At 41.9% G+C, this 13,303-nt stretch overlaps 1 protein-coding gene across 1 annotated transcript in view; it reads right to left on the bottom strand.

Annotated features, from left to right (window-relative positions):
- Window positions 1–13,303, bottom strand: part of adgrv1 (adhesion G protein-coupled receptor V1) — a 110,587-nt gene that overhangs the window by 23,692 nt on the left and 73,592 nt on the right. The window contains exons 89-91 of the mRNA XM_073465312.1: window positions 10,526–10,642; window positions 3,791–3,969; window positions 262–419 (exon numbers count right to left, since the gene is read on the bottom strand). Of these exons, the coding sequence (XP_073321413.1) occupies window positions 262–419; window positions 3,791–3,969; window positions 10,526–10,642 (454 nt within the window). The remainder of the gene's footprint in view (window positions 1–261; window positions 420–3,790; window positions 3,970–10,525; window positions 10,643–13,303) is intronic.

Below are 13,303 nucleotides of genomic sequence, written 5' to 3'. Positions count from 1 at the left end.
TGCTAATGTTTTGTTCCTGTATCATGGATCCCTTGGGTGTACAAACAGCAGACAGAGACAGAGCCTGTAAGCTGAGCAAAATAGGGGCTATAACTTTAAGCCAAAAATAGGGGTGGATACAGTCCAGCTCCTGAGGGCATCCTGGCAGCAGGTTACTTGTTTTTAAAGTGGAAGCACAGGAGTGTACATTCTCAAATCTATTCTTACATTTATCTGCATTTATTTGTGTTTGTGTACACATTTTGCATTTTTTTTGTGTACCTGTGCTGTTGGTTCGTCCACGGTAAATGTCATCATAGGCCTTCCACTGCTGAGTAACCTGGTAGGCGTGGATGAATACAACCAGCACTGCAACCAGACAGATGAGAGGCACCAGCACCGCTGTAGACAGGGCGGCATAGATGTTTGGGATGAAGCACCTAGAGGAGGGATGGACAGTGTGAGTGATTGTTTTTTGTTGCAGTGTATGTAGAAAGAAGAGGAAATGGAGAAAGAGGAGGGGGAAGTCATGCTAACAATCATTAAGAAAGCTGTAGCTTAAGCTATAGAAAACAGAAACAGATTACATGCCTATATTGGTCTACATTTACTCAAGTTAAGACTTCAAGTTTCACAAACAGGATCTGGCCGTGAAAGCTCTGAGCCCCCCTAAGGCTTGCAGCCTTCTTACTCAACAGCAGCTTTTTGTCTTCAGCAGCAAAATACGTATGTTCTTAAAACTTCTGAACAACCAGGTCACCCTGCAGCTAGAGCAGAAAAATATATAAGGCCAAAGGCCAACGTGTTTTCTATTTAAAGGATGAAAGAGCATTTCCAAGAGCGAACAACATGATCCATTTTTCTCCGCTAAGAGGGCCGTTATGTGAGTTCATCTTCTGATCCTGTCTAACAACCAAATTTCTTTGGGGGCAAACTGAAGCCCAAACAATATAAACTAATGCTCCTATACCATCATGTTCTTTAAACATCCAGGAGATTTAACAAAGCCTCTTTGACTTTGGTGCACCAGACATCCCTCGGCCAAGGATTGAGAGGGCTCAAAGCATTACCAATCCTGATGACAGTCATGTAATTCTATCTAACATTCAGCACAAGTTGTCAAAGTTGTTAACATGCTATAGCTACCTTTCTACCTGGAAGTAAACACATGTACTTTGTAGGGTCAGGGGGGCCCCTAGCAAAGCAGAATATTGTTATGGGCTGATGCAGCTGGCTGAAAATTAGCATCTTTGTTAGAACACATTGGGGTTTGTAGATTATATCTTGAAACTTTCATGCTTTAGTCACAAAATTAATTTGACAATTGGTTTGCCCTACAAATGAAAGGTTAAAATGAATCTAATTTCTTGAAAAAGTTGGATTTTTTACAATTATGATTGGGTTATTTGTCTCAATCTATCTATTCATGTGAGTAAGTATGACTCAGTTTTTACGGTGTATCTCTCTCCTGTTTTCTCAGGAGATTTTTCCCAGCATTGTCAAATCAGAAGTATTTTTCTTTATCAAAACAACTGAGCAAATAACTTTTCTCTGGGAAAATCAACATCCTTGTATTAACTGTAACTGCCAAACAACTATCAAAACACTCATGTGACTTTGTCCTTTTCACAAAACAAGCTCAGCCCCTGGTTTGGTGGGAGCATGAAATACAGATAGGAGCTCACCGCAGGCTTGACTAATCGCAAAGGAATAATTGGAGTTGTGCTAGTCATAACATTACATGAGGTATGCCAAATAAAGCATTGCATCACCCTGTCCCAGCAAGACAGCCAGACTCTGAGAGTGTAAGCACACTGTAATATGGATATTTGTTCTGCTGTGGCCTTGTGGGAGGATGAGATCCTACTGTACTGGGAGTCTCACAAAAAAGTGAAATATAGTGGATAAACAAAACGCTATCGAGAGGCCCATTTCACTTACTTCATGGTTTGGGAGCCAAGAAATAAAATTATGGGTGAGTTTCATAGAAATTTTGCTGTGATTTTCTTTTTTATATTCATGGCAGTGTTAGGTCAAGGTTAACTTAAGCTCAGGGCCTTATTTAAGGAACACCTAAACATAACAAGTATGGTATTAATTATGTCTGTCTTAAGGAGACATACATCCTTCCGCGGTAGCCTATAACTTACATATTGTGATAAGAGCAGCTTCTCCTTCATGTCAAAAGGAGCCAGCTAAGGTGGTTCTGGCATCTGATTAGGATGCCTCCTGGGTGCCACTTTTTGGAGATTTTCCAGGCACGACCAACTGGGAGGACATCCCTGGGGCAGACCCAGAACTTGCTGAAGAGATTATACATCTCATTTGGCCTGGGAACAGCTCAGGATCCCCCAGGAGGAGCTGGAAAACCTTGCTGAGGAATACCCTGCTAAGCCTGCTGCCACCACAACCCAACCCTGAATAAGCTGACGTAGCTGAATGGATAAGGAACAGCTGTATACAGCATAAATAGTATTGTAATTGTAAAAAATGTAAATCAAATACATTTTTTAGCATAATGGCTTACTGTTGCTCACTATACTCTTTGTTGTAGCTATAGCAATAGCTATAGTTGTAGCAACAAGCTGTCATTAGCATGTAGCTCAGGTAGCTGTGGAGCAAAGTGGCCTTATAAGCTGACTGTAGTTAGCTCACACAGCAACCTCAGATCATGGGGGAAGTCACAGCCATCAACTAGTAAACAAGGCTGGACACCAGACTGGGACTGAACACAGCCTCCTCTTTAGCATTTAGAATATATATTAAACAATTATACAATTACAATACAAATACAATCTATATGACACAAAACTGACGCAAGACCTGAGCTTGACATCTGTCTGCACGTAGGCAGGGTGACACTGAGGCAGCTCGAGTCATGAGAAAACAAGACTGCGACCTGTTTACACTCATGAAGAGAGAGAGAGAGAGGAAATTCAAAGGCTGTTTCATTCCCTCAAGAGGAAGGTACGTTTCCAGGAAAACTGAATACTCCTCTGTATACTTGAATCTCTCATGTGTACGCTCACTGTCTCACACACACTCACACACATACACACCCACAGGAAACACACATCAAGCCACACCTAAGACCACTGGCTAATATTAGATGTGATTTAAGGGTTCAAACTTCATCTTCCCTGTCACGCATACTTGATCTCCTACTCAAGCACATACACTGCAATGTATAAGTTTACTTTGGCGATTAGTGCACACTCATATAAACACACACATTTCAGCATAAACACACCTGAGTAGGGAGCATTGTGCTGGTTTTTACAAAATGACGTAATATGTTTTGTTCTAGGTTTCAAGTGCCCTATACATAGATGGCACAGGGTTATTTTTAGCTCTATCACACACACACACACACACACACACACACACACACACACACACACACACACACACAAACACACACACACACACACACACACACACAAAAACAAAGCCACACAGTGTAAGGGTTCTTTAGGGTTTCTTCTTTACTCTGCACCCGGCTGTGTGAAAGCCTCCCCCTCTAAGGTAAAGGCTCAAGTTTCTACATGAGGAGACACATTCATCCAGCTGATTGGGCAAGCTAACACCTCACATGATGTCACCACCTCAGGTGTTTTCTGTTTGCTCTACTCTAGCCTGAAGTGGAATTTACCTAAGCCTGAAAAAGAAACTGAAGTCATCGCGACTGACTCAGACCGGCTTAAAAAACACACAAGTCCTCTTTCAAAAACAGATTATGAAGTGTTGGGTCAGTTCCACCTCCTTTTCATTCTCTAAACACCACTGTATGTGTTTTGCACTGTCCACTCACACATCTCCTTGCACCAGCCCATATACGCTGTGTATCGTCCATCCGAAGCCGCCGAGCAGGACGATGACCAGGATAATTATGACCACAGCAGGAAGTCCCCAGCCCAACAGGAAGTAGAGCAGGTATCGACGCTCTGTGTGCTCGTCATTCATCACCAGCACTTGCCAGAAGTTCACCGCCTGGGTACACAGAAAACAGAAAAGAATGAGTGTCAAGTCAAGTGAGGGAAGAAATTAAAAGAGAACATGAATACATATTTAAAGACATATAAAGGAAAATCTACAAATTCTTAATCCCGAATATGAACATAACCAGTGTGCGAAATACAGGGGGGTCCGGGGGGGCCCGACCCCCCTGATTAACCCATGAGACCCCCTGAAAGCCTCAAAAGCAAAATTTGAAGGGGGTCTCAAATTTTGTCTAACAAATAAAAAATAAAATATTTTATTGTCACTAATGGTCACTAAAATGTGTTTAAGCTCACCATGTCCAGTATTCAGAATCCAAAACATTTATTCACTAATATATTCTATTTGTTGCCACGCGGAACCAGCCGGTCCTGCGCACATATGCAAATTAGCCATGTGCGCCAAACAGAAGAAAGACTTAAAGTTGAAAGTCATACTAAAAATGGCTAGCAAGCGAAAGCTAAACCAGAGTGTATCACTCACACACTTTGGGTTCACATCCAAAAAGGCGGCACTCAGAGATGAAGAGGCACCGAAAGACGATGCCGGTGCAGCTAGCACAGTGGGCCCACTCCCTACCAGAACAGAGGGTCCTCTCCCACCCAGCGACTCCCCAGAAGAACAACGTGAAGTTGAGGCTGAGTGCTCCGAAGACGCAGCAGGTTCTGAGGTAACGTTAGCTGCTACTGCTGCTAGCACAAGTGACTTGCCGGCTGGTTGGACAACGAAGCAGGTGGGCGAATGGAAAGACCGCAAGTTGTGTAGGCCTTGTGGTTGGTTGTGGTCTTAGAGAGAGCACCCGCCGTGGTGCTGTTTGGCTTGTTGTAGGCTGTCTGTCTGAGAGATGGCCTGTTTGCACGGTTAGGCGAAGGTGCTTTGTGTATGTGTTCAGTGATGTATCTGTCTGATCGTGTTTGCTGTAGATGGATGGTTAAATAATGTCACACGATCGGTCATACTGCAGGCTCTCATTTGCAACTGCAATCTATTGCGTGCCAGTCTCAGATAGGCTATACCTGGCATTTATTCAGATGATTGCTCTTGTAAGTGTGCCAGATTGGTGCCAATTATTGTCGTGTCTGAATTGTAATGCACAACTTTGCCTCTCCTTGTTATAAAACAATGTGCCTCCAAACAACTTTAGCCAATGCAACCTCCTATGTCAGTGTTGCTTTACGAATACTATAGCATATCGGATTATCAAAAATTGTTAAGTGTGTGCATGTGTGTTGTCATGTAGACTATAGACTGATTGCATCCATGAAATATTGTAATGTTATAGGCCTACTGCATATTGAGAAAATTTAGATCAGTATTGCGCAACAATCGGGAGATGGGGACCCCCCCGAATATTGACGGGTATTTCGCACACTGTTTTTAATGTTTTAAAACCAGTCCCCGTCTACTTCAATTGTTTAGAGAAAGTTAAAAATGCTGTTTTGCTTGTTTTGAACTACGAAACTTCACCCCAACTTTCTATCGGCATGGGAGTGAGTAAATAATGACAGCATTTTCATTTTTGGGTAAACTTATCCTTTAAGAAATGGCCTCACTGACCTTCATTTACTGAATGCTTTGCTGGAAGGAAGTGTGAGTTTGACATTTAGATAAAAGACTGAGAGATCCTGCATGATTTGGATGGAGGCGGTCATGTTTACAGAGATCTTCGGTGGTGTTGTTTACGTAGACGATATTTCTAGTAAAACAGAAGTCTTTGAGCCAGATGCGCTACTGCATTAGTCGGCTAAACTTTATGTCATCAAAGTGGATGGCATTGAGCCTGAAATTATGCACTATTTTCTAGTGCTTAAAACATTGTGTAACAACACCTTTATGCACTATATTATGTATGTTGTGAGGACAGACAAAATGTTCGCATTTTGAACTTTGCTTTTGAGGACATTTGGTCTTCAAAGTGAGTAAAGTACTAAAACACACACAGTACACCACACTTTTATCACACCCACAATAGCTGCGTTTGCTCTGTAGGCTTTGATAGTATTATCCATCTGATACACTAAGCCCTCCATTGTTACATAAGCAGCCTTTCTGAACACCTGTTGGTTACAACACAGACACAACGACTTATCCCTGTGTGAAGATCTCAGCAGACAATCTCATATCTTTCAGACAGCTTTCAACCGTTGCACCAGTAAAGGTTAATTTGTAGCTTTAAACTCAAGCTCAAAGGCCTAAAAAGTAGCTCTCAGTTTTCCAAACCAATTTGCAGGCTGGGGTTTGAAAATTGAAGACCTTCACTTCATCTAACCTCATAAAGACCAAACTTTTTACAGCCATTAATAATGAACTTTAATAAGAAAAAAATAAGATTTAGGCATTATCAACAAATCAATCAAAGCTCTTTCTTCTGTTGAATGTTATGAAATAGTGCAACAGCTATTATGATTAACAGCTGATGATGTTTGTAACTGTCCATCTGTCTGCGAACACTTATGCAGGAAATTTGCACAGAGGGCACTGCAATGCAACTACTGACAGGAGGTTATGGGATGCTGACCTCTCATGACCATCACCACATTGAATAACCACTTACACAACAAACATTGCTGCAAATACACAAAACAAGCAGACAAACAAGCAGCACACAAAACTAGACACTCTAGTCGGGCTACAACAAAATGATGTTGGTCGGATTCAAGAGCTACCTTTTCCATGTTGGGCTGGAGCTGTTGAGGTACAGTTAAGGGATTATGGACTGCCTCCCTCTCTGACTAATGATACTGCAGCCAAAGCATAAAGTCATGTGTAACCAGGGACAGGGATACAGATCAATACACCTGCTGACTAGTTGTCTAGTGGTTATGCTTTTGTATTTTCGCTGAGCAAACTATCTAAAAAGGTCAGTTTCACCAAATGACAAAAACTATATTCTTTTACATCTAGATGTATCTAGCCACGCAAATGGTTTAAGTTTCAACTGTCCAGATTTTGAGGTATGTGAGGTTTCTCTTCGATACCAATAGAATAGGATTGTACATAATTCGTTGATGGTCCTCAGAGCATTGAAAAATAACATTATAAACTAGAATGGCACTAAGAAGAGGGCATACCTCCGCTAAGGCCCAATGGTCCCCTTTAATTCATTCAAGCCTATAATTAAATCTGCTAGATCCAGATCTATTGCACCAACCAACAAACCCACCAAACGACCAACCAACCAACCAATGGACATGGGTGAATATGTGACCTCCTTGGCAGGGGTAAAAATCAACAGAAATGCGTCTTTCCAAAAACAACGTCTTGAGTTAATCCAAAGATCTTAATAGTTTTCATTGGAACTACTTTTTATTGGAGAAACACTTCCATGGAAACAGTTGAATGTGTTCTGTGAGATATTCAGATTGCATTAGTAGGGGTAAGCTTAGCAAATATTACTAATGGAATCTGCACTACTGGATACGACTAAAGGTGTTTCTTTTAAATGTAGGGTTAACTGATCATTTAAGTGTGATTAAAGCAGTATTGTTGGGTAACTCATGCCTGGCTGACTGACTGGCTACTCATCCACAATCACAATCGAATTTATTTGTCCAACAGCAAAATACTGGCAGGTATCATCTTAAAACAAAGCTGTGAAATTGCCACTTTCGCTGGCTGTTTGTCTCGCTTGCTACAGTGAAACAGGGTAGAAATAAACTGCAGGCCAGTGCCAAGGCTTTAGCAAGTCTTTCCTGGCTGAAAGAGCTGTACAGTATTGTTATGTAATATTATGCAGCTTCTCAAGCTGAGGTTGCCTGTGCGAGCCTCTGCACTCAAGAAAAAACTGGTTTTAGTGATTAAATTATTGGCTGTTTACTGGCATTATGTCAGGGCATATTCCTCTGACCAACTATTGGACGTGCACATCCTCACATAGACACACCCACACTGCATTTATTGATTTAAAGTCTTCTCCATGGTCTGAGATGGGTTGCTGGCGCCCACACATATTAACCACTTAGCTGAAAGCAGCTACCTGATAGGGAGGGAAAAATGAGCGGTGAGACATCAATGGGGTCGATACTGAGACGTCGGCTTTAGTGCCACACATCAATGAGAGCCAGAGTGGCAGCAATATTTTCATTGTCAGCTATTATCGTTGCTGACAATAAAGAAGAAGAGACTTTTTTGGCAGGGGTGTTAAAGACCAAGGGCGATTTAAGAAAAAGTAAAACAGTGAGTGAGTATGTGTATGAATAAAAAACAGAAAATCCAAAGTTAATATTTACTCAACACTACATTTTTCCTTTGACTTGAATTCCTTCTGGGGTGAATCATAGTTTATGTTTCCTCCACTAAATCATATCAGCCGTACTACCACACTAACTACTATCATGTGTCTAAACCGGCTTTTTACGTCAAAACACATCACATCACTGCCAATTCTCGTCATTTCAAATTCTAACACACATGAAAGCCTTCGGCCTGAACCTTTATCCCTTAGGTATCTCAGAGGTCATCTGGTAAACAGTCTGATATGAAAAAAGGCATACACCCGGCACGTAGAGCACTGCTGGATCCCAGTATAACCCTGTTCTGGTCACTCTACATTAGCTAATTCAAAGGGGCTAATCTTATAATGCTCCACCAATAATAACGTATGTGCCAGGAGAGATTATATCCACTACATAAACAATGATTATGTTCACTTACAAACGTCAGACATTTTAAAAAACTGAGTGATGGAAACAAAGTCAGTTACGCAAGAGGGGGATAACAAGAGGAAAAAGGGGGGAGATGAGAAGGTTCATACAGGGACAGGTCTTGTCGGGACACCATGTTTATGTGTTTGACCTCATTTTAACCCAGACTACATGACTTGTATACATTCGTGTTATCTGATTCATGGTTGGACAACAGCTTTAAGAGATTTTGAGCTATGACGACAATGGATCACATTTCCCAGCTTAAACAGTTAAATATTATTTGGGCCTGAGCTTTCACTACAATTTTCGTAACACAGTCAGCCACAACCCAGTGAATATAAATTGGTTTGCAGTCATGCTACCAACAGTAAGAATAAATAAAGCAACAAAAAAACCTGTATATAAAAGTTGTTGTGCTAGTTAAGGTCAGTGGAAAAAGTCCTTGGCAAATAAACACACGAACAAGGATTTATTTTAATTAGGTACATTTTCTTTTCACTACAGGGCAGGATGTACAGGTTATCCTTGGCCAGTGTTCCTCTCTGGAGGAGCTGATAAAGTACACTGGGCCATGTTCAACACATTCCTGAGCTATATCAGCAGGTCTTCTTGGCGGTAACAAAAAAGAGAAAAAGAAGTAGAGGGCAGACGGTCAAGAAGGAGGGGGCTAGGAGCTGCTGGGGTGAGGTGCTACTAAGTGGTACCAGTCTAGGGTCAAAGATCATGTCAAGCAGCATTCTGGTACCTTCATCTCACCCACTAATTAAAACTTGGCTGAGCCCGCATGGTGGAGGTTTCACTAGTTATTACGTAAAAAACACATGCTTCATGTAAGGGACAAAAGAAAGAATGGGAACCCTGTTTATACCAAGTCATGAGGAAAATGGGCAAGAGAAGGAAAGGAGATTTTACTTACAGATGCCACTCAATAAGAAATAATCATATCTGAAGTAATAAAAAAGCGATTTCCAGCTTAACTGCAAGAAACTCCAGTGAAGAATTAAATGCGAAAAGGATTATATTTAAATATAAAGTATAATAATATGTTAGGACACATTTCATCCGCTACTGCACTATATATGTTTGACCAACAGACTGACTTTATTGACCCTATTGAATTACAGCTCAACACCCCCACTCCCCACTGTCTGATTGAAGGCCTAGTGAATAAACATCATTGTTAGACAGACAGTTTTACTGATAACACATGGTGAACTATGGTGAATTACAGCAAAATTACTAGAAATCCAATGTATTATTAATGTTTGTATCCAAATATGGAGCTTTAATGCTACAATGCTAAAAAAGAAAATTCAGTCATTATCTACTCATCTCCATGCTGATGGAAAGTCGGGTAATGTTTTGTACTTCACACGACATTTCTGAAGCTTTACAAAAAAACAGGGTTGCAGCATGCTCCTAAACAACTGAAGTAGATGGGGACTTAGAATAAAAAATAACAACCAAAACATAGAAGGATTAAATGGCTCCATACAGCTTGTTCATCGAAATCCAAGTCTCCGGAACCCCTGAGACTCCACAATTTACTTGAAAAGACGTTATTTATACCCTTGATGTGCAGTCGAGCTCGTGCTCCCACTTCACATGGAGAGTGTGCTCTTGGTTTTAGCTTAGCAGCTATAGTAGTAAAAGATTTGGTTTCACAAAAGGGTGTAAATAACCTCTTAACAAATCAATTTGGGATCCAAGGGCTTCTGGAGACCTGGGTTGTTTTTTGGTTGTTTTTTAAGGTTTTGAAACAATTCCCTATCTACTTTAGTTGTGTAGCATCAGCATGGGGGTCAGTAGATAATGACTGCATTTAAATTTTTGGGTGAACTTATCCTTTAAGTTATGTTCAGTCAAGTGTGTCTAGTGTTGCTTTGTTAACCTGGTGTTACCTGTATGAGCATCCAAAAGAACTGACTGAGGTGGAAATAGTGAGAGAAGAGTGCCAGAGCAGCACAGCTGTCCTCTGAAAACATTCGGCCACGGAAAGCTGACACCAGGAAACAGATCTGCAGAGAAACAGAGATAAAAGACACAATCAAAATCAGTTACCATTGTGTGTAAATAAGGAAGCATGTTGTTATGGGAATAGCCGTATGTGCACGTACACATATTTTTAGGGAACATGACGACATTCTGTATGACTACCTGGCACACTACTACACACACAGGTGCAGTTGTACTTGCAGTGTCAGCGGGTCATATTGCGCATGAGGCTTGTTTTAAAGTCTATACATTTTTAAAGGAGACAGGACTCAGATAGCCCCCCTCCCACAGAGACATCCTACCCTGCAGACCTGTTACATCACCATGCAGCAAGCTATGCAGGCATGAGCAAAAATAAAAACAACAACAGAAAACAACACTGACAAATATGTTCCTTTCGCATCGTCCCACATGCACAAAGACTTGTACAAACGTGTGGGTGCAACACTTGTCCGAAATAACAGAATAAAGGGCATTGCAGAATCACTGCAGAAAACAGCTTGCGGTAAGTGTGTATGTATGTGTGCGTGTAGGTGTGTGTGAGTGTGTGTGAGAGAGAGAGAGAGAGAGAAAGAGAGGGAGAGAGAGAGAGAGAGAGAGAGAGAGATAGCAGGAGGGAAAGGGAGAGAGAGTTTAGTAGGCGGGAACGCATCTGGGCCAAAATTCAATTTGTAACACTGGAGGCAGGACTGTGTGGAAAACCCATGAGGGCAGCAGAAAATACTGCTGCTCTGCCGTCCATCAGAGAGCTTCATTAACCTCTGGCACTGACAGAGTGTGGTGCCGGTGCAGCCGGACGATTGTTACATAACCTGCTGCCTGTCGGCCCGCTGCCAGTTCCGCGGACCAGAAAGAGGGTGAATGAGAGAGAGAAGGAGCCGAGGGATGTGGGCCGAAGGATAACTTGATGTCAAATGTTACTTACATTATATTCATTACACTCATTTGTCATACAGAAGCACACAAATCTTCGGGTTAAAACGAAGGTTTCTGCTTAACACTGACTATATTTTGTTGCGATTCTTGTCAAAAAAAGAGGCTCTTTACCCTACACATACAGTAATTATCTCTGTTACCTCAACAGTTGTTTGATTTGACTCAACAAAGCCAAACCAATGATTCTGAAGACAGACCAGCTGAGCTCTTTATATCTCTCCAAAACAAGCTAACGTATACTCTCAGTGCCACCAGATGGTTTCGGCTAATTTGCTTAGCAAGACAGTCTCTATAGCAACCAGGTAAATAGGCATGGTGAGCTGTGACATGACCTGCTCTCCACACGTGCTCTCCGCTTGTATTTGTTGGCCTTGTTTTGTGTTGAGGTTACTCCTGATAAAGAATGATATTAAGTGACATGCCGTTCAGATGGCACCACTAATCTGTCCTGTTTGAGTGGGGTGATGTCAACTTAGTCGCTCCTCACTTTTCTCTTCTCCACAGGCGTAAGTGTATTTTCAGTCTTTTTCTCTCCCTCCTTGTAGGGTTTTTCCCCTGTCTTATTTGCTTGCATTCTGAAAACCCAACAGGAAAACCCTAAATAAGCAATCCTGTTTTTTCCAACTCTTACTAACCCTGTCTGCATCCTCCTGTTGACTAAGGGGAAAAGTCAGGGCTTTTCTAAAAAAAACAAGAATCATGAGTCACTTTCCCATCCAAGCCCTGCAGGGTGTGTGTGGGAGGGATGGCACAGGAAGGAAACTTGTTCCCGGACTGCCTGGATATGTGCCCGAGTGAAGCGGCTGTTCAGGTACCTTATGGGAACAAAGATTATGCGGGGCGGTTGTGTGTTTTTGGCAGCGAGTTAGCGCCATTTGGCCATAGGCGCAGTATGACAGACATCCATCCTCTCATAACAATGGGGAAACTACCAAGTGAGAAGTGCTAAATCAAGTGCAGGATGCTAGACACATTATCATAAGCAAACATGCAGTACACACACGCATGTTTGTTTTACACCAAAGGCTCTAATTTGGGAAAATCGAAGGGCACCATCAAGTGTGGCATGCAAGGGAGTGATAGCCTACTTTAGGTATTTTGTGGCTGTGTGCACCAAGGGCACATGTCACTGGAGTGGGATACATTCTAAGCGTGTATGTTAGGGGCTTTAAAATCTGGACGTATCTACAGCACATGTAACAACAGTCTAAATCTTAACATGGCATGGCTCTGAGCAGTCACCCGCAATTTACTATAGCCTTTTCGTGACAAACCGTAATAGCCTCAGGGATAGCTATTGAACCACTAAAACCACTGACCTGTGCTGAAACGATGACATAACAGGTATAGAGAGAAATGTCCTTCTATGGAAAGGAGAGCAAAGGGCTTAGAAGAAAGTCAGTGTGTTTCTGTGCAGTGGTGTGAATGGACTCTCTAACAGGTGGACACCCCACACATGTGCATATGTCTGTGTGTTTGAGTCCCCTATGGAGCTGGGCTAGGAATTATCTGGCTCACCTCAAAGATAGAAACCAGGTGTACCAGTTTGGATGAATCAACAGGTGATAGTTACATAAAGATTTTATTTATCAGCGCTTGTCTGACTGTCATCTGCCTTTTCAACAGGCCCTGAAATACACACAGGTAAACAGGTACACACACAAGCACACTCTGACAGGACATTTTTATTGCTTTTGTGCCTGCTACATAATACTCTATTGTCACTGCTCACTAAGGTCTGGCTGATG

The sequence above is a fragment of the Pagrus major genome, chromosome 5 (genome assembly GCF_040436345.1).
Source record: "Pagrus major chromosome 5, Pma_NU_1.0".
Lineage (NCBI taxonomy): Eukaryota > Metazoa > Chordata > Actinopteri > Spariformes > Sparidae > Pagrus > Pagrus major.
The sequence above is the reverse complement of the archived record's forward strand: the minus strand, read 5'-3'. Positions and strand labels throughout refer to the sequence as shown.